The 22,314-nt window shown below is 39.7% G+C and overlaps 4 protein-coding genes across 4 annotated transcripts; 3 read left to right on the plus strand and 1 right to left on the minus strand.

The window, feature by feature from the left end:
* Window positions 1-733: 733 nt before the first annotated feature.
* On the plus strand, window positions 734-12,171 carry LOC135464032 (uncharacterized). The gene is made up of 3 exons (XM_064741507.1): window positions 734-1,383; window positions 10,305-10,365; window positions 10,872-12,171. The coding sequence occupies exons 1-3, from the start codon at window positions 989-991 to the stop codon at window positions 11,412-11,414; spliced, it is 999 nt and encodes a 332-aa protein (XP_064597577.1). The 5' UTR covers window positions 734-988; the 3' UTR covers window positions 11,415-12,171.
* LOC135463589 (heat shock protein Hsp-12.2-like) lies at window positions 6,460-7,435 on the minus strand. The gene has a single exon (XM_064740904.1). It carries the CDS (start codon window positions 7,271-7,273, stop codon window positions 6,800-6,802), a length of 474 nt encoding a protein of 157 aa, XP_064596974.1. The 5' UTR covers window positions 7,274-7,435; the 3' UTR covers window positions 6,460-6,799.
* A 4,615-nt stretch (window positions 12,172-16,786) lies between the features above and the next one.
* Window positions 16,787-18,289, plus strand: LOC135463749 (heat shock protein 27-like). Its single transcript, XM_064741172.1, has one exon. The coding sequence runs from the start codon at window positions 17,121-17,123 to the stop codon at window positions 17,589-17,591; it is 471 nt and encodes a 156-aa protein (XP_064597242.1). The 5' UTR covers window positions 16,787-17,120; the 3' UTR covers window positions 17,592-18,289.
* A 2,148-nt stretch (window positions 18,290-20,437) lies between these two features.
* Window positions 20,438-20,791, plus strand: LOC135464033 (protein lethal(2)essential for life-like). The gene has a single exon (XM_064741508.1). The coding sequence runs from the start codon at window positions 20,438-20,440 to the stop codon at window positions 20,789-20,791; it is 354 nt and encodes a 117-aa protein (XP_064597578.1).
* The last annotated feature ends 1,523 nt before the right edge of the window (window positions 20,792-22,314 follow it).

The following is a 22,314-nucleotide window of genomic DNA, read 5'->3' on the forward strand; positions in this document are numbered from 1 at the left end:
AGCAATAATGTGTTTCAAAAGAAAGTGAAAAAAATACAAAATCAAATTAGGCACCAAAAACCATAACAACGTAGTGTCTTCAGACTGCATTTACGGCCACCGTGGCGGGGGAGGGCGGGGGGGTGGTTAGCGTGTTAGCACAACACAATTACTGCACTTACAACCATGTTCCTGAGGAAACGCTTTCCATTCAATTTGACCTAGATATGAGTGGCTAACTACTGTACGGTACAGACTGTGCCGATATTTTCCCCGATGAATCACATACAAAATGTTTTGTTTGGTTTCCATATGTGCAAAGACTTTTACTCCTGGCAAAACCAGAATTAAACCTCACCCAATGGCTGTATGAATTTCGCAGATCAAAACGACCCGCCATTGGTCCTGGATGCATATGACGAAAAGCAAACAATTATTTCTATCTTAAAACAGAAATACAATGTTCTCACAACGTTCAATAAATGAGCTACATGTATATTTCAACACCAAGCTCCAACAAATGTCCTGTTTAAATCTTCTGTAAACATTGGAAAATCGGAGAAAATTCGCGAATTGTCAACATTGACCTTCCTCAACTAACCTATCCCATGACGCCAAGCGCAGCGCGAATCTCGAAGCAGACGGTATGGAGAAATTTCTTGTCCATGTTAATTACATTCAGGTGGTTCCTACTTGGTGGTCATTTGTCTGAAAAGGGCATCTAAAACATTCCTCAGGTCGTTGGCCACCCCATAAAAGCGCGTGAGGAAAACCGCTAGGTTCAGATTGAGTTGCTAACCTGCACAGAAAATACGAGAGACGAAAGCATTTGTTCCAGTGAACAACAACAACGCACGGCTACGGTGATCCTGTGATCTTAAGTAAAGCTTGATTGTATCTAGGCATCTTGAACTATCATTGTCAAGATACTGCAATAGCTTTACCCAGACTCATTGCCATTGGATATGAAGACGATCTGTGGAGTGGCCTGTCGTCCGATTTGGAGTGGATGAACCAACAAATGCGCCGAATGAACAACCAGTACAGCAGTTTGGTTCCAAATCAGCAGCCAATGGACATCGGCTGGAATGAGGCGTTCAGAATGGACAACCCCATTGTCACTGACAAAGACGGCAACAAGAAATTCCACCTCGAGTTCGACCTGCGTCAGTTCAAACCTGAAGAAATCAACCTGTCCACTGCCAACAACGTGCTGACCGTTGAGGCGAAGCACGAAGAAAAAAGCGACGGTAGATTGTCGTATCGGGAATACCGACGTCAGTACACCATCCCAGAAGGCGTCAACGTGGAAACGCTCAAGTCCAAGCTGGCCCAAAATGGCTTCCTATCCATAGAAGCTCCTGTACAGAAGAAACAAGACATGGCAATTCCCATCAGACACATGTAAATGTTCATTGCTATGTATGTCCAAGGTCCTCACCTGACCGCTGGCAGTGCCACGATGAGACAGGGAGACGTCAAACCCGGTAACGCTCACAGACGTTTGTTAATGGAATAAGACTGTTTTCATACTTGTATGACCATGTTAAAAAGCACTTTATTTCACTAGAAAGTTTGAAGTTTGAGCATTACTGGAGCAAAGCCTGATCAGTATTAGCACTTTTTTGTTCTTAACTTTTTTTGTTGCATTACACATTTCTATGTGTTTGAACTTTATAATACTGTTGCTTGTGATTCACCTCCTTAAGACAAGAGAACTTCCAAAGGAAGTACATGCAGTAGTAGTATACGGTGGAGGAAAAGACATTGAAAACACTGTCAAGGAAAATAGCTTGAGTTTTGTATTTGTTTGACCATTTTGTGACATCATATCACATTTTTATCACTCAACATGCATATTGCCAGATTTCTGTTTTCAAATTTCATGTACAAGAGCACATGAATGCCCACCTGGTCCAATCACTTCACCACAGAATCCTGTGTTTTACAAGCATTTCATCTGGTTGGAAAAAAATTCTAATAAAAATGTTATTTAATGGTCTCTCATGTGATAGCTTTCTCTGCCTTATAGGCTGGGAATGTTGGTGCATCCACGTGTGGCGCATTGTCCAAGTGTATTGGTTAACCTTCTCTCATAGTATTTGCTAGAAAGGGATGTGAAGTCTGGTGTTTTTACCATGGGCATTCCAGGCAGTGAGGGAGATGCATAAAACACCAACATGGGGATAGGTTAGCATGCTGTCTGCACCAAAACAGTGTTAAACCCGTGTCAAACAAACAGTGGAATAAGACTGTTTTCATACTTGTATTACCGTGTTAAAAAGCACTTTATTTCACTAGAAAGCTTCAAGTTTGAAGTCTGAGCAGTACTGGATCAAAGCCAGATCAGTATTGGCACTTTTTTGTTCTTAACGTTTTTTGTTGCATTACACATTTCTATGTGTTTGAACTTGGGTTATGAATAATTTGTTATTGTGTACCATTTGTATGGAGACCTGTGTTAAAATAAATGTCTGTATCATCAGCTTATAACGTTTATTTACATCTTTATCGGTCGCCAGAGCTATACTTTTGAAGACCAGAGACTTTATTGAAAGCAACGAACAGTTGTCAGTTTTTTTGTTGTTTTTTTTTTTTTTTTAGCTGATGCTGCAGAATTTTGTGTCCTGCAAAATAAAACAATAGGATTTTCATTAAAAGCATGTGTGTTCTTGTGTGTAATTTGACATGATTGTCATCTTGTCTGGTGTCAACAACAGTAGTATCGAGAATATTTCACTTATAGGCTGGTATGACAGTATAACCGCTACTTATACGTGTAACCCACAACCGTTTGCAGGTTGCTGATCTGACCTAGCCATACCTGAGGTGTTTTAAGTGCATGCGAGCCGTAGATCCAAGGTCAGTCCTGGGTCGAGTCACACCTAAGACATTAAAAGAGGAAGTTGTAACTTCCTCACTTGGGGTTCAGCATGAAGGAGATAGTGCAACGACTGGTTAATCCGTATCATTATAGTGACTCGGGCGAGACAGCTGACTTGCCTTCGTCTCAGCGAAGAAGCACTAAATAAAAGAGCGATGGAAATCCGTCCTGCAACAAGGAGGCACATTACATGCGCACTAAGGATTCCTTCGTCGTCATATGACTGAAAAATTGTTAAGTACAATGTTAAACCCCAAGAACTCATTCACTCAACTGCATGCATGATTAAGTACAGGACCGGAACTAAGCTGGCTTGTGTTGATCAGAGTTTCTGTTGATCAGAGTTTCTGTTGATCAGAGTACTACGTATGTATTTATTAATTTATTTCATTGGTGTTTTACGTCGAGTCAAGTATATTTCACTTCTATGACGGCGGCCAGCATTATGGCAGGAGGAAAACTGTAGAATGTGAGCTGTGTGGGTGTTTCAACTTAAACAGTCGTGATATATTCTTTACAAGTTACCTTTGTCTTCTTCATGTGATGTATAGCAGCATGTCACAATTAGCCAGTGTATCGTCTAAAGATCAAGTGCCCCGCCAATAAGGTTGCACGTTCGAATCCAACTCTCAGTAGTTTGGGCATTCACAGGTCTACGTTTGCATTCCAGAATTCAGTCAGCACTTATGTCTGCCCGACTTTCTCATGGGCTCATAAGACTGATTAACGTCTCTTGTGAAAAGAGCAACCTTTTTGGACAATAGAATAAAACATTTTTATTTCTGTTCTGTGACGAATGATTATTTTTTAAAGTAAAGGAAAGCTAAAATGTGAAGTAAGGTTCATCATACCTACAACTGAAAACTATGCGTAAAATTATTTATTTTTTCAAATTTTTTCTAAGAGTGGGGAAAGGCATCCAAATATTTGAATACTGTGGTCGGCATCATGAACCATACTGACGGTATCTATGCCCACCTGGTCCAATCACTTCACCACAGAATCCTGTGTTTTACAAACATTTCATCTGGTTGGAAAAAATTCTAATAAAAATGTGTTTAATGGTCTCTCATGTGATACATACTCCATTTTAATAGCGCTTTCTCTGCCTTATAGGCTGGGAATGTTGGTGCATCCACGTGTCCCGCATTGTCAAAGTGTACTGGTTAACCTTCTCTAATAGTATTTGCTACAAAGGGGTGTGAAGTCTGGTGTTTTTACCATGGGTATTCCAGGCAGTGAGGGATATGCATAACACCAACATTGGGATAGGTGAGCATGCTATCTGCACCAAAACAGTGTTAAACCCGTGTCAAACAAACAACTCAACTAGTCATGTCATACCGGTAATAATCCACTGGCTAGGTGAGACTATCGGGCCCTTGGCCTGAGGTGTGTATTCGAATCCATTTATCTCTGATTTACCCGCACTTTTAAGTAGTTACCTATAGAGAAATGTAGAGGGGTTTTCCGGAGTCCGGTTTCCTTCAGCCATAAGCCTGCCACCATACAAGTGAAAAATTATGGAGTGCGACGCTATGAGCATCAATCAAATAAATAAATAATGCATTTTAGTATTTCTCGTACTTACAACGGCCAGTCTTCTGAATTATTGCCCATGATTAAACAAAATAAACATTATACATGTTCATCTTAATTACCTAAATCTGATACAGATCATAATATTTATGAGAACATATATGAAGTCAGAAGATTTTCAGAGGTGTTCTAAAAATGTTTTTAAAAATCCACAATGCTTATTAACAGAATAAATAGTAAATGGTATTTCTCACTACCGACACACTTACTTGGTAATTTAGGAACTCCCCTGCACCATGGGTACTAACACGGTTCCATTATTAAGTGTACGTGGTCGGGCATGGGCTTTAGAAAGCTCAAACAAAACTGCCAGATAAATTGCATTAAAGCTATAGTTTTCAAACGACGGAAGTTTCATTGAGTTTGGCAGTGAGGGCGAATGTCGTGGACAGTCGTCCTCGGCTTTCTGCGGTCCTTTTCGCCTTTATCTTCCCTAATCCAGAAATCAGAGAATGTACCGAATAGAATTAGGCCATCTGATGTGGAACAGATTCTTTACTCTCGATATTTGGAAGATGTTCTCTTAATTAATCGGGTTTCGATAACGAAAAAATTATGTTCACTGAAATCTTCTCAGTCTTACAGGACAATGATTGTCTGGAGCCGATTATATTGACAGTTTTGCGAAATGCTCCGAAAATCAGGAGTTGTCGGCCTTGAATCAGGAAAATCTGTTTGTCTATACTTATGTAACTGACCAGAGATTTTTTTTCCTTTGAACACCAGTCCTGCTTAGCGAACACCTCATTTTCATTTTCAGTCCTTGCCAATTTGGTTCATTCTACTTCAACGGTGTTCAGATGAACTTGTAACAGTTTTTATGTAACAGTTTTATCTTTATTATTAGTACACGTTTTGGGAGAATAGAAAAGTTTATGGTTGTCCCACATATTCAGCTGTTTTTACGAAAAACAGCTTTTCAATAAAACTTACGTCCCCCCTTGCCGACCACCTCCCCCCCCCACCACCCTATAGCCAAATATCTCCAAATGTGTTTCCAGGTACAAGTAGTTCCTCTTTAGTAATTCTCCGCAAGGTATTTTTTCCTTCTGATCTCACAGAAATACTTTTCTCTGGGATTAACATATTAAGGCAAGAAGAAACACACCTGGAGAAGAAAATCATGTACGAGGAAACCAATTTGGCACCTAGAAAACCTTTTAATAGGATAACAAGCTTTTCGTGCCGAGGACAAAACGTTAGCACCACAAAGGAAACTTCTCCCCGTTCAGAATATCTGTAGTAGCGCGAGGACAAAACGTTAGCACCACAAAGGAAACTTCTTCCCGTTCTGAATATCTGTAGTAGCGCGGAGATATCTTGGCCCAGGATCAATAACTATGCTTTCCTAGACTCAAGTTATTTTTAAGTCAAAGTTAGTACTAAGTTCACAGTTTTACTGTGCCAAATAAAATTAGTAAATTACTTTAGAAATTTTGCTGTGGACTTTGGTAACAAAAGCTGAAAATTAGATTAATGTTTACGGTAAGTTCACAAAATAATGCCACAAGTAGGCTGACTTAAGTCTAAGACAGCTTCGTGATCCAGCGGCCAGACGATAATCCTTGCCTTTTGGCACATTCCATGTCCGGTGTTCATTTTCAGAAATTTGATGTAGTTTCACGAAATCCACGTCGTCTATTAATTCCAGTAACTGATTTCCCCAGCGAGTCACCGTCCATGCGTAATTTACTTATTCACGTATAGGTAGCGGTTATACTGTCATACCAACCTATGAGTGAAATATTTTCGACACTACTGTTGTTTCCACCAGACAAGATGACAATCATGTCACATTACACACAAGAACACACACGCTTTTAATGAAAATCCTATTGTTTTATTTCGCAGGACACAAATAAAATTCTGCAGCATCAGCTAAAAAAAAAACAAAAAAACAAAAAAAACTGACAACTGCTCGTTGCTTTCAATAAAGTCTCTGGTCTTCAAAAGTATAGCTCTGGCGACCGATAAAGATGTAAATAAACGTTATAAGCTGATGATACAGACATTTATTTTAACACAGGTCTCCATACAAATGGTACACAATAACAAATTATTCATGACCCCAGTTCAAACACATAGAAATGTGTAATGCAACAAAAAAAGTTAAGAACAAAAAAGTGCTAATACTGATCAGGCTTTGCTCCAGTACTGCTCAAACTTCAAACTTTCTTGTAAAATAAAGTGCTTTTTAACATGGTCATACAAGTATGAAAACAGTCTTATTCCATTAACAAACGTCTGTGAGCGTTACCGGGTTTGACGTCTCCCTGTCTCATCGTGGCACTGCCAGCGGTTAGATGATCGCCCTTGGACATACATAGCGATGAACATTTACTTGTGTTTGATGGGAATGGCCATGTCTTGTTTCTTCTGTACAGGAGCTTCTATGGATAGGACGCCATTATGGGCCAGCTTGGACTTGAGCGTTTCCACGTTGACGCCTTCTGGGATGGTGTACTGACGTCGGTATTCCCGATACGACAATCTACCGTCGCTTTTTTCTTCGTGCTTCGCCTCAACGGTCAGCACGTTGTTGGCAGTGGACAGGTTGATTTCTTCAGGTTTGAACTGACGCAGGTCGAACTCGAGGTGGAATTTCTTGTTGCCGTCTTTGTCAGTGACAATGGGGTTGTCCATTCTGAACGCCTCATTCCAGCCGATGTCCATTGGCTGCTGATTTGGAACCAAACTGCTGTACTGGTTGTTCATTCGGCGCATTTGTTGGTTCATCCGCTCCAAATCGGTGGCCAACGTTGGCCAAAGATCGTCATCAAATCCAATAGGCACGTATCGGGATAGAGCCATTGTCCTTTCGTTGCAACGGTGATTCACTTGCTAGGTTCAAGATGTCTAGATTCCCCCAATGCCTAGATCACACGATCAACGCAGTGCGTTAATGTTGAGCACGAACGGATGCTTTCGTCTCTTGTATTCGCTGTACAGAGTAGCAAATCAATCTGAAGTCTGCGTGTCTCCTCACACACTTTTATAGCCTGGCCAACGACCAGGTGAATGTTCCCGATGCGTCTGCAGGTCAATGACGGATCGAGCCTGTACTAGGATGTAAACATCAACAAGAAATTTCTCGATGCTGTTTCATTTAAGATTCGCGCTGCGCGTGGCATCATGGGATACGGTCAGCTGTGAAAGGTCAAGGTTAGCAGTTCACGAAGTTTCTCCGAATTTTTGTGTACGCGTTTTTTCGTAATTTTATCGGAGTTGTGTGTTTGAATATAGCTTATAGCAGGGTGGAAGTTTGATGTTGATAACTATATTTTGGGTGACTTTTATTTTCAAACCTAAATTTAGAATGGCTTTGATTTTCAAGACAGGAGGCTCTGCTTCCGTCCTTAGAGCGCATAAATGTATTCAACAACAACCCATGTTGTGTAGGCGAAAATGCTTAATTTTGGTTCGATATTTCAGCATTTTATTTTGCCATCATCGCAAGTGATAAAACTCGCATCAGTGGATCTACTGGATTTACAACGCAACAACTTTCCTGTCTCCTCAGCCAGAGAAGTTCATTTATATTTTTTATCGCGATACACAAATAAGACGATCAATTGTCATATTCTGTGGTATGAAGGATAACAAAGCTTGTAGAAAAAAAAAAATAAAAAATAAAAAAAATGTTCATTTTATCCACACAGTAGGCCTATACTGTTGATTTGCAATACAATGGACCATTTACACACGGATACAGTACATTAATACTGGGTGGGGGAGAGGGGAAGTGTATAACAGAAACATGAAAGAAGAAGGTACGTGTAATATTAGACAACCCATATAGTGTATGATAATAAGTGTTCAGACAGTAATGTATCAACACAGAGCAGAATGAACATTTTACCAATGATTGTTAAATTTAGCTTGTATGTAGAATTAGATCACAACTGACAACAACAAATTCATGGCACAAACTATCCTCAAGGGTTATTGCTGATAATGTCAATTCTTTTTCTGTGTTTTTCTCATTCTTGTTCAAAATGTTACATCGAAACCAGCTGGGTTAATTCTGATATAATAATTACCTATTTGATTTCAGGGGGCCTCCGTGGCTCAGTCGGTTAGCGCGCTAGCACAGCGTAATGACCCAGAAGCCTCTCACCAATGCGGTCGCTGTGAGTTCAAGTCCAGCTCATGCTGGCTTCCTCTCCGGCCGTAAGTGGGAAGGTCTGCCAGCAACCTGCAGATGGTCGTGGGTTTCCCCCGGGCTCTGCCCGGTTTCCTCCCACCATAATGCTGGCCGCAGTCGTATAAGTGAAATATTCTTGAGTACGGCGTAAAACACCAATCAAATAAATAAATAAATATTTGATTTCACAATATGGACAACATTTGGTAATAAACACCATAATATTAGTAATTTCTGGTAAACGATTGTTAAATCTATATGTCTTAAAGCCAGAGACAGCACCTAACTAATGTTTATGTACATTGAAAGACAACCATTCAAAGTACCTTAACCCAGCGTTAAATGTTTTGTAGATTTTTTCAACCCAGTAAAACTTAAGTGAAACTTCATGTTGTCACAGCTTCAGCGCATATCTATTATCGACATCTGGACAGAGTCACTTTAGCGGTAGCTCTCTAACGTCGCAGGTCTTTCTAGTATCATAGTGTAGGCAGTAGACAATGGCAGATTAAAATTGTGGACTTCACTGATGAAGGACCAAGTGATAAATAGCTTTCTGGGAAACTGGACATACTGTAAGGATGTTTCTTCCACTTGAACTGCTTGAACTGTTCATACAATGGGCCTACTGTATCACTTATGCAGTTTACGAGTAGCCTGCAGATGCACAGCCGGAGTATTCCTGGTTCAGGTGGTAGCCTCCGGAGGGCTTGTGACTATTAAATGTTTACAAAATTACAATAGGATAGTTGTCCAACTGGATTCGTGCTTTGTTCTGACACAAATGGAAATAAGTCTAAGCACCACTGAGGCTGATCGACGTATTTGACTGTCGCTGCATTTTGTACTTCAGTTTTGGAGTGGTGGCTTCTAAGATGAGAGCAGTGCTGACCTAGTTATCACAGACGTCAGAGAAAGCAACTTGGCTTAAACACAATGTTTCAATGAATTTACTGTATTTTATAAAAGAAAACAGAAAAAAACACCTCTTGCATGCGAGAAAGACAAAAGGGCAAAGTTTAAATTCTTCATTTCTAATAAATTCAGAGAAAAAAAAAATTATAAGATTTAATTAATTTTAAGCTTTGTCTGATGAGATGCCATCTTCTCATTTCCACAAACCTTTGGTATTCCTATTGAATTAATCACTGACCCAGATATTTGTTATTTAGCAACTACATGCTGACTTAATGCTAACATGAATGAAAAAAAAAATGTATTTGTATAAATTGAACAGCGTGTCTAAACAGGCCTAAGGTCTAATGGGGAGATGAATATGTTTATTTATTTATTTGATTGGAGTTTTACGCCGTACAGATGAATATCTTTTGGGCCTGGAAATATGTTTTAGCCAGGGGCTGTCTTGTCCTTTAAGTAAATATCTATTGATAATATATATATATATATATATATATATATATATATATATATATATAGTCATTTCAAGGGAAGATGGACTATATGTTGTATTTTTTACATACATTTATTTTATATGTGGGCCTACAGGTACGGATTCATATTTACAAATGGTTTAGGTGATGCTTTACCTACATCTATTTTACATGTAGGCCTACATGTACCGATTTATTTGTGCAAATGGTTTAAATTTATTTTATATGTAGGCCCACAGGTAACAATTTATACCTACAAATGGTTTAAAGAATGTTTAACAATAAGAATTCCATTTCTGATTCTTAGTTCAGTGCTAAAGCCATTTGAAAAGAAATCAAATAACGTCATCCAGTCCAGCACTTGTAATGTGTGTTGTTGATGTACGTGTTGGGTGAGGGCACTGTCCTGTCAGCAAGGAGCAGTTTCTCGGTCCGTCTGCAAAAAACACAGGAGGTCAATGTACGTGCTTGCACGCAGGTGTTCAATCAGGGAAAATGTTCGGCTGCCAAAACCAGGTCATTCTGATGCACACATAGCGTATTAGTCCTTCAAATCTGCACAAAATTGTAGGGAAGTGCAAAAATATCATACACGGTCACTTTGACAATATTGACCTAGTTAACTTGATACCCCATGATGCTTTGCGAAACCAGGTACTGGTTCTGTCTGGTCGACGACCTCGCGACGAAAGTTCTAGACGTGATTGGCGAGAAATTTCTGTATGTTGTTAAACGGTACGGTATAAAAGCTGGATAAAACGCCCATCTTCAGTTCAAGCTCATAGCGATACACTTGGCAGAAGACCGAAGTCAGAAGCCTGCGATCACATACTCGTGCACGGTAACGCTCCCATCGTGACAGACATACACATAGGTGTGCGGTGATATTATCAGACAGTTTGATTGGATTTATACGTTAGCAAACTCAGCTGTACGATACATCATGTCTCTTTCATTATTTGTGCCGTCTGGTTATGAGGATGATCTGTGGAGGAGTTGGGCCTCCGATCTACAGCGAATGAACCAACAAATGCGGGGTCTGAATGACAGATATGGCTGTTTGGTGCCACCTCAACCACACGACGTTGCGTGGAACGAGGCGTTCAGAATGGACAACCCCATTGTCACCGACAAAGACGGCAACAAGAAATTCCACCTCGAATTCGACCTGCGTCAGTTTAAACCTGAAGAAATCAACCTGACAACTGCCAACAACGTGCTGACCGTTGAGGCGAAGCATGAAGAAAAAAGCGAAGGGCGAACGTCATATCGGGAATACCGACGTCAGTACACCATCCCAGAAGGCGTCAACGTGGAATCGCTCAAGTCCAAGCTGGGCCAGAATGGCGTCCTATCCATAGAAGCTCCTGTACAGAAGAAAGAAGACGTGGCCATTCCTATCAAGCACAATAAATGAGCGGAGTAGATTCAGGAATTTATGTCATTCTAATGATTACTGGAACAGTTGATGACCATGCGCTGTCCTCATTACTGAAAAGATGATCGTTATATACGCTTGGCTAAGATCAGAGAGGACTTGGGTTCAAAGCCGGTAAAAGACAAACTTTTCTATATACTGTAGTTATATTAGTCTTTGTATTGACAATGCATTCTGTCAACCGGCTGGAGAAAGTGCTGATACCGATATCACGTTGAGCGTGTGGAATGTAAATTTCACGTTTAAAATCCGCTTTCAATATGAAATTAAATGTGATCCTGGGATATTTCTAAATCTCTCGTATGTGCATGAACTTGAAATTAAATGCGATTTATTTTGCACAAAACTGTCAATTTTCTCTCGAAATTTAATACATGCAATCGCAAACCTCTACAATGAACGTACATGGAACTACTTGTGTATAACCAGAAATCGCCATGTGCTCTTTCTTTAATGTCGAAATATGTCAAGCACAAACTCCGATCAGTATTTTGTCTTTTCCGTTTTACGTTTACGATCCAGCATCGTTTTGTATTGTAGAAGCTGTGATGTCTTCGCGGCTGGACCATGCAGGTTGTATTCTTATTTTGTATTGTTTATAGACACTTTTATAGTGCATGGTTTACTAATGGTACCTGATCAGCTGTTCTAAATATGATTTATGCAGCTTATGTAATATATATAAATTATGTTTTGTCTGTCCCACAAAATAAAATATTTGGACGTTGAAGTGAAACTGTTGTTGTTGTTCGAACTTCTGATTCATTTCATACGTTTTAATTTGAGTACCCTTTTTTCTTAAACTGTTCTCTCGAAAAGGACTAAATAGAAATTGTTTTGCTTTATACACGTATATTTTAGATATAGTACTACATAGTACATATCTAAAATATATACCTGAGGGAATGACGCATTTTGTCTGAATTATATGGATATAATTTTACATTCTTTTGAAAAGGTTAAGAAAGTAGGGTACTGTGTGTTATTATGCCATTGTTGTTTAGCGTCATTGATACTCAAGAATTTTTTTTTAGCGCAATACTGTATCTATCTGGTTGTGTTAATAACTTCATTGCTACTCGGGGGCCTCCGTGGCTCAGTTGGTTAGCGCGCTAGCGCAGCGTAATGACCCAGGAGTCTCTCACCAATGCGGTCGATGTGAGTTCAAGTCCAGCTCATGCTGGCTTACTCTCCGGCCGTATGTGGGAAGGTCTGCAGCTACCTTCGGATGGTCGTGGTTTCCCCCGGGTTCTGCCCGGTTTCCACCCACCATAATGCTGGCCGCCGTCGTATAAGTGAAATATTCTTGAATACGGCGGAAAAACACCAATCAAAAAAAAAAAAAAAAAAAAAAAATCATTGCTACTCAAGAATTTTTCACATGTAATAATGGATCTATTTGGTTGTTGTTGAACTTCAGAGATACTCAAAAAAATTTTCTATTATAATAATGTATCGATATTTTTTTTTTGATGCCATTGATGCTCAAGGTCTTCTTTCTATATGGTTATTTTTTGACGTCACTGACATTCAAGAATTGTTTAGATACAATTTATAAGCGTTTATATATTTGTTTGCTCGAACGTCAAATACAATAGTCGTCAATTGTCAGGGATAGAGGAAAAGGCGACCTTTGCACCTTTGGTGAAACACGGAACAAAGGTAAGACTCTTCTCCACGCAGAAGCCTCTTCAACCGACTGTTAGCTGTCTATGCGTTAAAACAGACATTAGTACAACAGCCGTCAACCAACAAGAACGTTACAGGTCAGTAATCCCACGGCCAATTCTCAGAATGACTTTTAATACAAACTGTCAAAGGACTAAGAACATAAATAAAGTACGAAAGTAGGACGGAATCATGCAAAAGAAGCAGTCAGCAGTTACGGCAGGTATTGTAATCGCTTGATTGTTTTTATTACGCCATCAAGAAGTTTTCACTTGTGCGATCGAGCTCATCTCATACATTAAAGAGCTACTACAGTGTGAAGACCTGAATGTCTTGAAAGGAGGGTGAAATGAAAAGGATTAAGATAGTCTGAATTGACTTCCTAAATTGTTAAAAAATACCAATGTATTAAAACCGCCGTCACTAGTTTCGCGGGATAGTTTGGGTAGGAAGTTTTCTGTCGTTTACAGTTTTACTTAGTCTGTGTCATGCAAGAACACTTGGCGTCACCCATCCCTGACGTATAACAACAAATGGCGTCGCACTTTCACACGCGCATTACGTCATTCCAGCATAACTGCATTGCTCGACGTCATGTCTACTTGACTCGTCGTCACATAAGGACCATTATCACGTCATAACAGGAAAACTTTACGGAAACTGCCGAAGATTTTGTTTTTGAGGACTCTTCAGTTATACAAGTTAAATAGTGCTATTCATCGTAAATCTTTTTAACCCTGGTGTTAGCTCTGTCCCCTGGGGTATCGTTCATATCATTTTAATATTTCTGCGTAGCTTCTCTTAGGACTAAAGTATCACTTTAACAATTCTAAGCCCCAAAATTTGTGACGGAAAAAGCTTTCTATTCAACATATACCGCGCGGATATATAAAAGTAATCTTTCTACAACGGACATAACCCTTCAACTGCAGAGAAAATCTATAACGGAGAAAAGCTTTCTCTTACATGAGGAAAACGTTACACCATGGAAAAAACGAGTCCGTATACACATTCATTCATTGAGAAATCCTTTCTGTCATGGGAAAACTTTCCTGCTGTATGCATGGGCTAACTTTACTACCACGGAGAAAACCTTTCTACTATGCATAATTCAACCTTTCTACGATGTGTAGAGAATGCATTTACATAACAAAGTGCATGGAGAATTCCTTTACATAACAAAGTGCATGGAAAAAAACCTTTACATAACAGTGCATGGAGAAAACTTTTATATAATACTGTGCATGGAGAAAACGTTTAACCAATACTGTGCATGGTAAAAACTTTTAAACAATACTATGCATGGAGAAACCCTTTACATAATACTGTGCATGGAGAAAACCTTTACATAATACAGTGCATGGAGGATGCCTTTACATAATACAGTGCATGGGAAATGCCTTTACATAAGACTGTGTATGGAGAATGCCTTTGCATAATACCGTGCATGGAGAATGCCTTAACATAATACAGTGCATGGAGAATGCCTTAACATAATACTGTGCATGGAGAAAACCTTTACCTAATACAGTGCCTGGAGAATGCCTTTACACAATATAGTGCATGGAGAATGCCTTTATATAACACAGTGCGTGGAGAATGCCTGTACATAACACAGTGCATGGAGAATGCCTTTACATAATACAGTGCATGGAGAATGCCTTTACATAACACAGTGCATGGAGAATGCCTTTACATAATACAGTGCATGGAGAATGCCTTTACATAACACAGTGCATGGAGAATGCCTTTACCTAATACAGTGCATGGAGAATTCCTTTACATAATACAGTGCATGGAGAATGCCTTTACACAATATAGTGCATGGAGAATGCCTTTATATAACACAGTGCGTGGAGAAAAAAAATCCTTAACAAAAGTAAAAACTTTCCTATCGCAGAAAAATCCTTTCTACCGCCTATATAATACATCTATTATCAAAGTGGATTGTGGCTGTGTGTGTATGTGTATGGTGTTAAACAGCAATGAAATAAATATTAATATCATTACACGCAAAACTAGTTTGGTGAGAAGAAAACCGTGTTCCGTGGACCACTCAGATGGCGCGGGTCCTGCGGGCAGGGTTATTAAGGTCGTGGTTTAATCGGACGCTATCAGCCACCACAATTTACACACTATGTGGCAGGCATGAAATACCTCACACGAACATCGCATTTCAAATGAAGTGGAAACGTTTCGATTGGTGTAGAGGTTTTCATTTCGTTATGACCAATGAAAGGAATATATACATGTATTTGGATATACGTGTGCATATGCGCAGACTTTCTGTTTCAAGGAAATAATAATTTGATCAGTAAGAAATTCTTCTGAAGGCTTATTTTGCACGAAGATGTTGAGAACGACTTATTCTCTATTTGGGTTAAAACCATCTTGTGATTGATTTGATTGGTTGATTGATTAATTGGTTGGTGTTTAATGTACTCAAGAATTTTTCATATATAGCCCGGCGTTGATGGGTCGGACTTATGGGTGGAGGAAAACGTAGTGCCTGGAGAATACCAGTGTCCTTAACCGGTGGAGAAAGTGCCCGGAGAAAGACAATGTCATTCACCTGTGGAGGAAGTGCATGGAGAATACCAGTGTCCTTCACCAGTGGAGGAAGTGCTCGGAGAAAACCAGTATCCTTCACCAGTAGAGAAAGTGCACGGAGAAAACCCGTATCCTTCACCAGTGGAGAAAGTGCACGGAAAAAACCGGTGTCATTCACCGGTGGAGAAAGTGCTCGGAGAAAACCAGTATCCTTCACCAGTGGAGAAAGTGCACGGAAAAAACCAGTGCCCTTCACCGGTGGAGAAAGTGCACGAAAAAAAACAGTGTCATTCACCGGTGGAGAAAGTTCCCGGAGAAAGCCAGTGTCCTTCACCAGTGGAGAAAGTGCTCGAAGAAAACCAGTGTCATTCACCCAAAAGAAGAGGTTATTTTTTATAGGGGGCCCAGGTTTGCAAGCTCTTACACCGAGTAATTATTTTTTGTTAGATGCTTGAATAAATGAAAAGATCTTGAGTGTGTTATATATAGTTATTTATTTATTTGATTAGTGTTTTACGCCGTACTCAAGAATATTTCACTTATACGACAGGGGCCAGCATTATGGTGGGAGGAAACCGGGCAAAGCCCGGGGGAAACCCACGACCATCCGGAGTGTGCTATAAAAGCTGTGTCACAAACGTATCACATAAGGCCTTTATGTAGCTTTGAAAGTGCATTTTTACATATCAAACTTAAGGTGAAGGACAGCAGTGGCCTATTCATGAAGGCCTACCGTACAGTCATAATAATAACGCTGGTAGGCCTATATATATTTACTAATATGTCGGACCAACATACCATTCAATTTATGAAGCAGGCGAACGGACACTGCACAGGCCGATGTAACACACATTAAATATAACAAATAAAGATTCAAAACATGAGTTGTTTACTTCTGGAAAACCCCGTGATAAATCCTTATGTTGTTGTTGTTGTACATTTGCATGAAAGAACATGCAGTTTTGAAATTCTCTGACGGATGAAACCTTACTAATCAAAAGCAGTGGTTCATCCAGTGAAAGTATTCAACAGTATTATAATAAACTGATACACATGTAACAACTAAGTTAATGATTATGTTTTATAGATGCAATTGGAAAGGAAATCACAGAAAATTCTTGAACTGTCGCCATTGACCTAGTTAGCTGACCTTATATCCCATGATGCACCGCGACCCAATGTTTACATCCAGCTCGGCCGGCGTGACCGCGTGTAAGTTGCAGACAGCGTCGAGAAATTTCTACATGTCGCTAACATATTATAAAAGCTTCGACTAGACTCCAACGGCGTTAGACATAACCGACTACAGCGTAGACGGAAGACAGACGACATAAGCCTGTATAAGCGAGCTTTAGTCTTTCACGCACAGCGTTGAGAGTTTATCGTTCAAGTCAAGTCAGCCGGCAGTATATTGTGTGTACCAGGCCTGTATAGAACGTGTGTTGCAACCTATACCACTCCGTTATCATGGCGCTTTCATTGTTTGTACCCTATGGTTATGAAGATGATTTGCTGGGGAGCTGGGCATCTGAAATTCAGCGAAGGAACAACCAAGTTCGTCGGGCGAATAGCCCACACAACAGAATGGCGCAAACTCAGCCGTTGGACATCGGCTTGAATGAGGCATTCAGAATGGACAACCCCATCGTCACCGACAAAGACGGCAACAAGAAATTCCACCTCGAGTTCGACCTGCGTCAGTTCAAACCTGAAGAAATCAACCTGTCCACTGCCAACAACGTGCTGACCGTTGAGGCGAAGCATGAAGAAAAAAGCGACGGTAGATTGTCGTATCGGGAATACCGACGTCAGTACACCATTCCTGAAGGCGTCAACGTGGAATCGCTCAAGTCCAAGCTGAACCAAAACGGCGTCCTATCAATAGAAGCCCCGGTACAGAAGAAACAAGACGTGGCCATTCCCATTAAACACAATTAAGTGAATCTGAACGGCATACATGGTGTCTGTTTGCCAACAGCGAGTGAGTGTACAGACATGGCTTTGAACCGGTCAGCTCAGACAAGACATTGCTTCAAAACCGTAATATGGTTGGACCCTTGACTTTGTTTAAGTGTGTATTCTCTTGAGTTTTGCCTTAATGTAAGCTTCTGTGTGTTGCTTTTAGTGCTCTGTTTATATCATGAAGTAAAAACAAACTGTTAGCATGCAAAAAGGATGTATTGAAGATCAAACAAAAATGCTTATATTAAAGAGACCTTTTTGCATAACGTAGAGAAATATGGTAAAGTAATGTACAGCCAGCAACTCTAGAAAGTTATTGTGTAAGCTGTCAATTCGTGTTCTGCATATACATTCGTATTGCACAATGTTTTAGGCCATGGAGTGCAAAATGATCTTTAATGTTTTCCCCTTATATACATATTCTATTATGTAAAATTTCAAATGTTTGTCAGTATTTTTTATATATATATATTCGTACATGCTTGCTTCTCAAAATACAGGAGTTAACGAACAGTATTGAGTTCTTTTAATACTTTTTTGTAATTTGCAATACTTAGTTTATGTTAGTGTGGATGCGAATGTGCATGGTGGTGAAAGTTAAGTCTTCAACTAATTATATAAATTGAAATTTGTTACAGCGCTCCAAAATAAAATATTTGGGCTGAAAATGAAAATTGGCTGTGATTGTGCTTAGTTTCATTTCGTTGTTTTACTTACACCCTTGTATTGTATGGATATACATTGGTGAAGTTGTATATGCGGAGAGTGTAGTAATGTCTGCTAATGTTAATGTAGACTCCACAAGGCTAGTTTTGACTTTTGTCAGAATTCCAAATTTTGATTTACTCGCTTAATTTGAAAATCTAAGCAGTATTAATGTAGGCAGACATCCTATTACAACTTGGGCTTTTATGGCTTTTATGGATTAACCTATGTGGCTTATTGACTTCTTAAGCTGACAAAAAGTCAAAGATTGGTGTGTGGACTTACCAACTTATTTGATTGGTGTTTTTAAATACATGCCATACTTAAAAATGAACATTGCACTATATATGTTTTTTTTTACATGTACAAGTTACAAATGTATGCATAATAAATCAGTGATTAACTGACAATATATGCGTTAATAAATAAGGTGCGCATGCCTGTCAACCTTTGGGACACATGAGGTGCGGGTTCAAAACCGGTCTTGGAAAACAACTACTTTAATTCTTCAACCTTTTTAACCTCCTCTGCAACCAATACTTCGAAATATTCTCAGAAAACTATGGTATTGAGGGTAATTTGCACAGATTTATGAAGCTTACTTCTATAATGACAAACAAATAATTTTATTTGTTATTCTATTTTATTATTATATCATATTCATGATAATTATAGGCATAAAAGAAAACAGTGTTTTAGTGGTTCAAAAGATTGAAGATTTACAGTAAGTAAATTTAAAACACATGGAGTTTTCCTGTTCATGGTATTCCTCGACTTAATTACAGCTGGTGGGTTTCCCCCGGGCTCTGCCCGGTTTCCTCCCACCATAATTCTGGCCGCCGTCGTATCAGTGAAATATTGTTGAGTACGGCGTAAAACACCAATCAAATAAATAAATAAACAATTACAGCTGGGGATTCAAATTTTATCGTCTTACAGATATCCATACCTTAATCACATCAACTAAAATGAAAGTAGTTAATTAGAACTCACCTGCTGCTTAAAACATGACTCGGTATGATCAAGTATGAACTCGGCTAAATCTGCACGATACACATGTACACTGTATTCACTTATACCATCAATAACACCTCAGTCTACATGTAGACCTACCACTTGGTTTGTCAGTGAATGCTACACGTCGATCACTTGGTATGTGGGATTCTAACGTAATGATCCCGGGTTTTTTTTTTTAAATATTACGTATATTGTTGAGAGATCAGAAAATTTCACCAGCATTCACTATTAAATTTTACCTGAATGGTAGATAGAATTGTCATTTTTTAAATTCGATACATGCATGTAGACTCATACATGTACCTTCAAATGTACATATAGCGGTATAGGGGGAAAAAAAACAAACAAAAAAAAACGCATCACTGCCCGCACTTCAGCGAGACATTGTCCTGATTTATAAAGTATTCAGAAGAAATGGATCATATATACTAGCATAACCGTGCGTCCACACGCGTGCGCAGTTTTATCCATTTTAACAATCTTATTTGTTTATGCTACTGGTACAAGATTATCCTGTACGCCTATACATGCATCTGTTGTGCATACCGCAGTCAGAGTAAAAATAGCACAGACGCTATTTTCAGATTTATGGTAGAAAATTCGTGAACGCCTACTTTCATTGACAAAACTACGCTAACCTTATCCCATAATGCCACGCGCGGAGAGAAATTTGCATACAGCTCGGTCAACGACCTCGACAAAAATAGCAGGTCTACGGCGTCTGGAATTTTCTCCATGCCATTTGCCTGTCGCAACCAGATATAAAAGCAACAGAGTAAAGCTATCGTGTTCAGTGCAACCAGTGCTTCCGTTGGCTTTAGACGATACGTGTCATTTGTGGACTTTACAGTCAGACTTTTCCTACAAAAGTGCAGTTTTTGATAACTGTCAGTTGTACAAAGCGAGCTGCTTTTAATTTTCAAGAGGCCACGTGCGTTTACTATTAACAGTATTTGGAGTAGCTCAGTTATTTAGCAAGTACCATGGCTTTATCTCGTTTCGTGCCGATTGGACTTGACGACGATATGTACGGTATGTTTGCTTCGGATTTGAATAGAATGAACCAACAGATGCGTCGTATTAACGACCAATACCACAGCATGGCTCCCGCACAGCCCAGAGACATCGGCTGGAATGAGGCGTTCAGACTGGACAACCCCATTGTCACCGACAAAGACGGCAACAAGAAATTCCACCTCGAGTTCGACCTGCGTCAGTTCAAACCTGAAGAAATCAACCTGTCCACTGCCAACAACGTGCTGACCGTTGAGGCGAAGCACGAAGAAAAAAGCGACGGTAGATTGTCGTATCGGGAATACCGACGTCAGTACACCATCCCAGAAGGCGTCAACGTGGAAACGCTCAAGTCCAAGCTGGGCCATAATGGCGTCCTATCCATAGAAGCCCCGGTACAGAAGAAACAAGACGTGGCCATTCCCATTAAACACAAATAAGAACTGTGGTGCAAAGCAAATGATTGAAGATGACCTTTGAATAAAGAGCTCAAAAGTGACAGAAGGCTGGAACAGGAAACTCTGGATGTTGTGTTGACATTATTTAACAGTGTTACAAAAGAAAAAAAAACCGTGATGCACACAAACTAAGTGTTGTCTCCCCAGACAAGTGCTATATATTGAACGCTAAACATGGATGTGTCGCCAGGTAATCCTGCCCAGGCTGAAGCACTCTTGTGCATGCTCATCAATTTAGTTGATTACTCACATCTTTGTTTACCACTCTTGCATTTCGTCAGTATTACAAATCTGTGTATGTTTTATACGTTTGTTTTTTTTTGTTTTGGTAACATTTTGCTTACATGTTTTTGGTAAAAGAAATTGTGTGAGTGATCTTTCATATCATGACCAGTTAAGTGTTCTGTTTTGTGATTTACATACAATTCAGCTTCAATGTGTAAGTGCTGCGTTTTTCATTAGCACAGGTTTCATTGGCAGATATCCTGCACATACATGTATTTACAATCGATCATCTTGCATAGCAAGTCGTAACTGATTAATTTACAAGTCGTCTATATTTTGTATAGTTAAAGTGAAAAATATACACAAGCTTAAAGTTACATATAACTTCGTTGTTTTTCCACCGATTTAGTCCTTGTACAAAACTGCGCTGTAGGTTACTAGTGATAATGTTTACATGAGACCTCTGTGTCAGTAGGGGCCTCCGTGGCTCAGTCGGTTAGCGCACTAGCGCAGCGTAATGACCCAGGAGTCTCTCACCAATGCGGTCGCTGTGAGTTCAAGTCCAGCTCATGCTGGCTTCCTCTCTGGCCATAAGTGGGAAGGTCTGCCAGCAGCCTGCGGATGGTCGTGGGTTTCCCCCAGGCTGTGCCCGGTTTCCTCCCACCATAATGCTGGCCGCCGTCGTATAAGTGAAATATTCTTGAGTACGGCGTAAAAACACCAATCAAATAAATAAATCAAATCTGTGTCAGTATTATACATGTAGTGCATGCTTAGTGATAGGATATCAGCTCTAGAGAAGTGATATTTGAGTGCGAAGCACAAGTTCAATGTTTCCTGTCGAGATTAAGGTTTTTAACTCACTCTAGGCGTGTAGAAATCCTGGCTCAAGTAAAACGTGCAACTTATCCTGACCAGGTTGTCATTAAAACGGTTTTACTTGTCCTGCGTTTTACTCCTGGTTCCAAAATTAAAGCTATACTGATGTAGCTATAGGCTGTTGCCTCTAGAACATAGTGGTACCTAGTTCAAATCCACATACCAAGTGTCACAAGAGAAATGTTGAGCTGTGGTGAAATGATTTGATTGGTGTTTTACACAGCACAAGGATATTTGACTTGTACAATGGTGGCCAGCAATACATGAATCGAAATAACTTAGTCCATTCAAAAGTTGCATTACTTCTTCACATTCACATTCTTTTTCACAGGTCTCCATTTCCGAGAATATTTCATGAGCACCACTGAAAACGAAATTGGAATCGGAGGAATTCCATGACT

This window comes from Liolophura sinensis, chromosome 3 (assembly GCF_032854445.1).
Source record: "Liolophura sinensis isolate JHLJ2023 chromosome 3, CUHK_Ljap_v2, whole genome shotgun sequence".
In the NCBI taxonomy this organism is placed as follows: Eukaryota; Metazoa; Mollusca; class Polyplacophora; order Chitonida; family Chitonidae; genus Liolophura; species Liolophura sinensis.

Bases quoted from the DNA above. Each gene is read 5' to 3' on its own strand.
- LOC135463589 (XM_064740904.1), bottom strand. From the start codon at position 7,273: ATGGCTCTATCCCGATACGTGCCTATTGGATTTGATGACGATCTTTGG.
- LOC135464033 (XM_064741508.1), top strand. From the start codon at position 20,438: ATGGCTCCCGCACAGCCCAGAGACATCGGCTGGAATGAGGCGTTCAGA.
- LOC135463749 (XM_064741172.1), top strand. From the start codon at position 17,121: ATGGCGCTTTCATTGTTTGTACCCTATGGTTATGAAGATGATTTGCTG.
- LOC135464032 (XM_064741507.1), top strand. From the start codon at position 989: ATGAACCAACAAATGCGCCGAATGAACAACCAGTACAGCAGTTTGGTT. The intron at 1,384-10,304 runs GTAAATGTTCAT...TCTGATTCTTAG, and splicing joins GCAATTCCCATCAGACACAT to TTCAGTGCTAAAGCCATTTG. The intron at 10,366-10,871 runs GTGTGTTGTTGA...ACATACACATAG, and splicing joins TCCAGTCCAGCACTTGTAAT to GTGTGCGGTGATATTATCAG.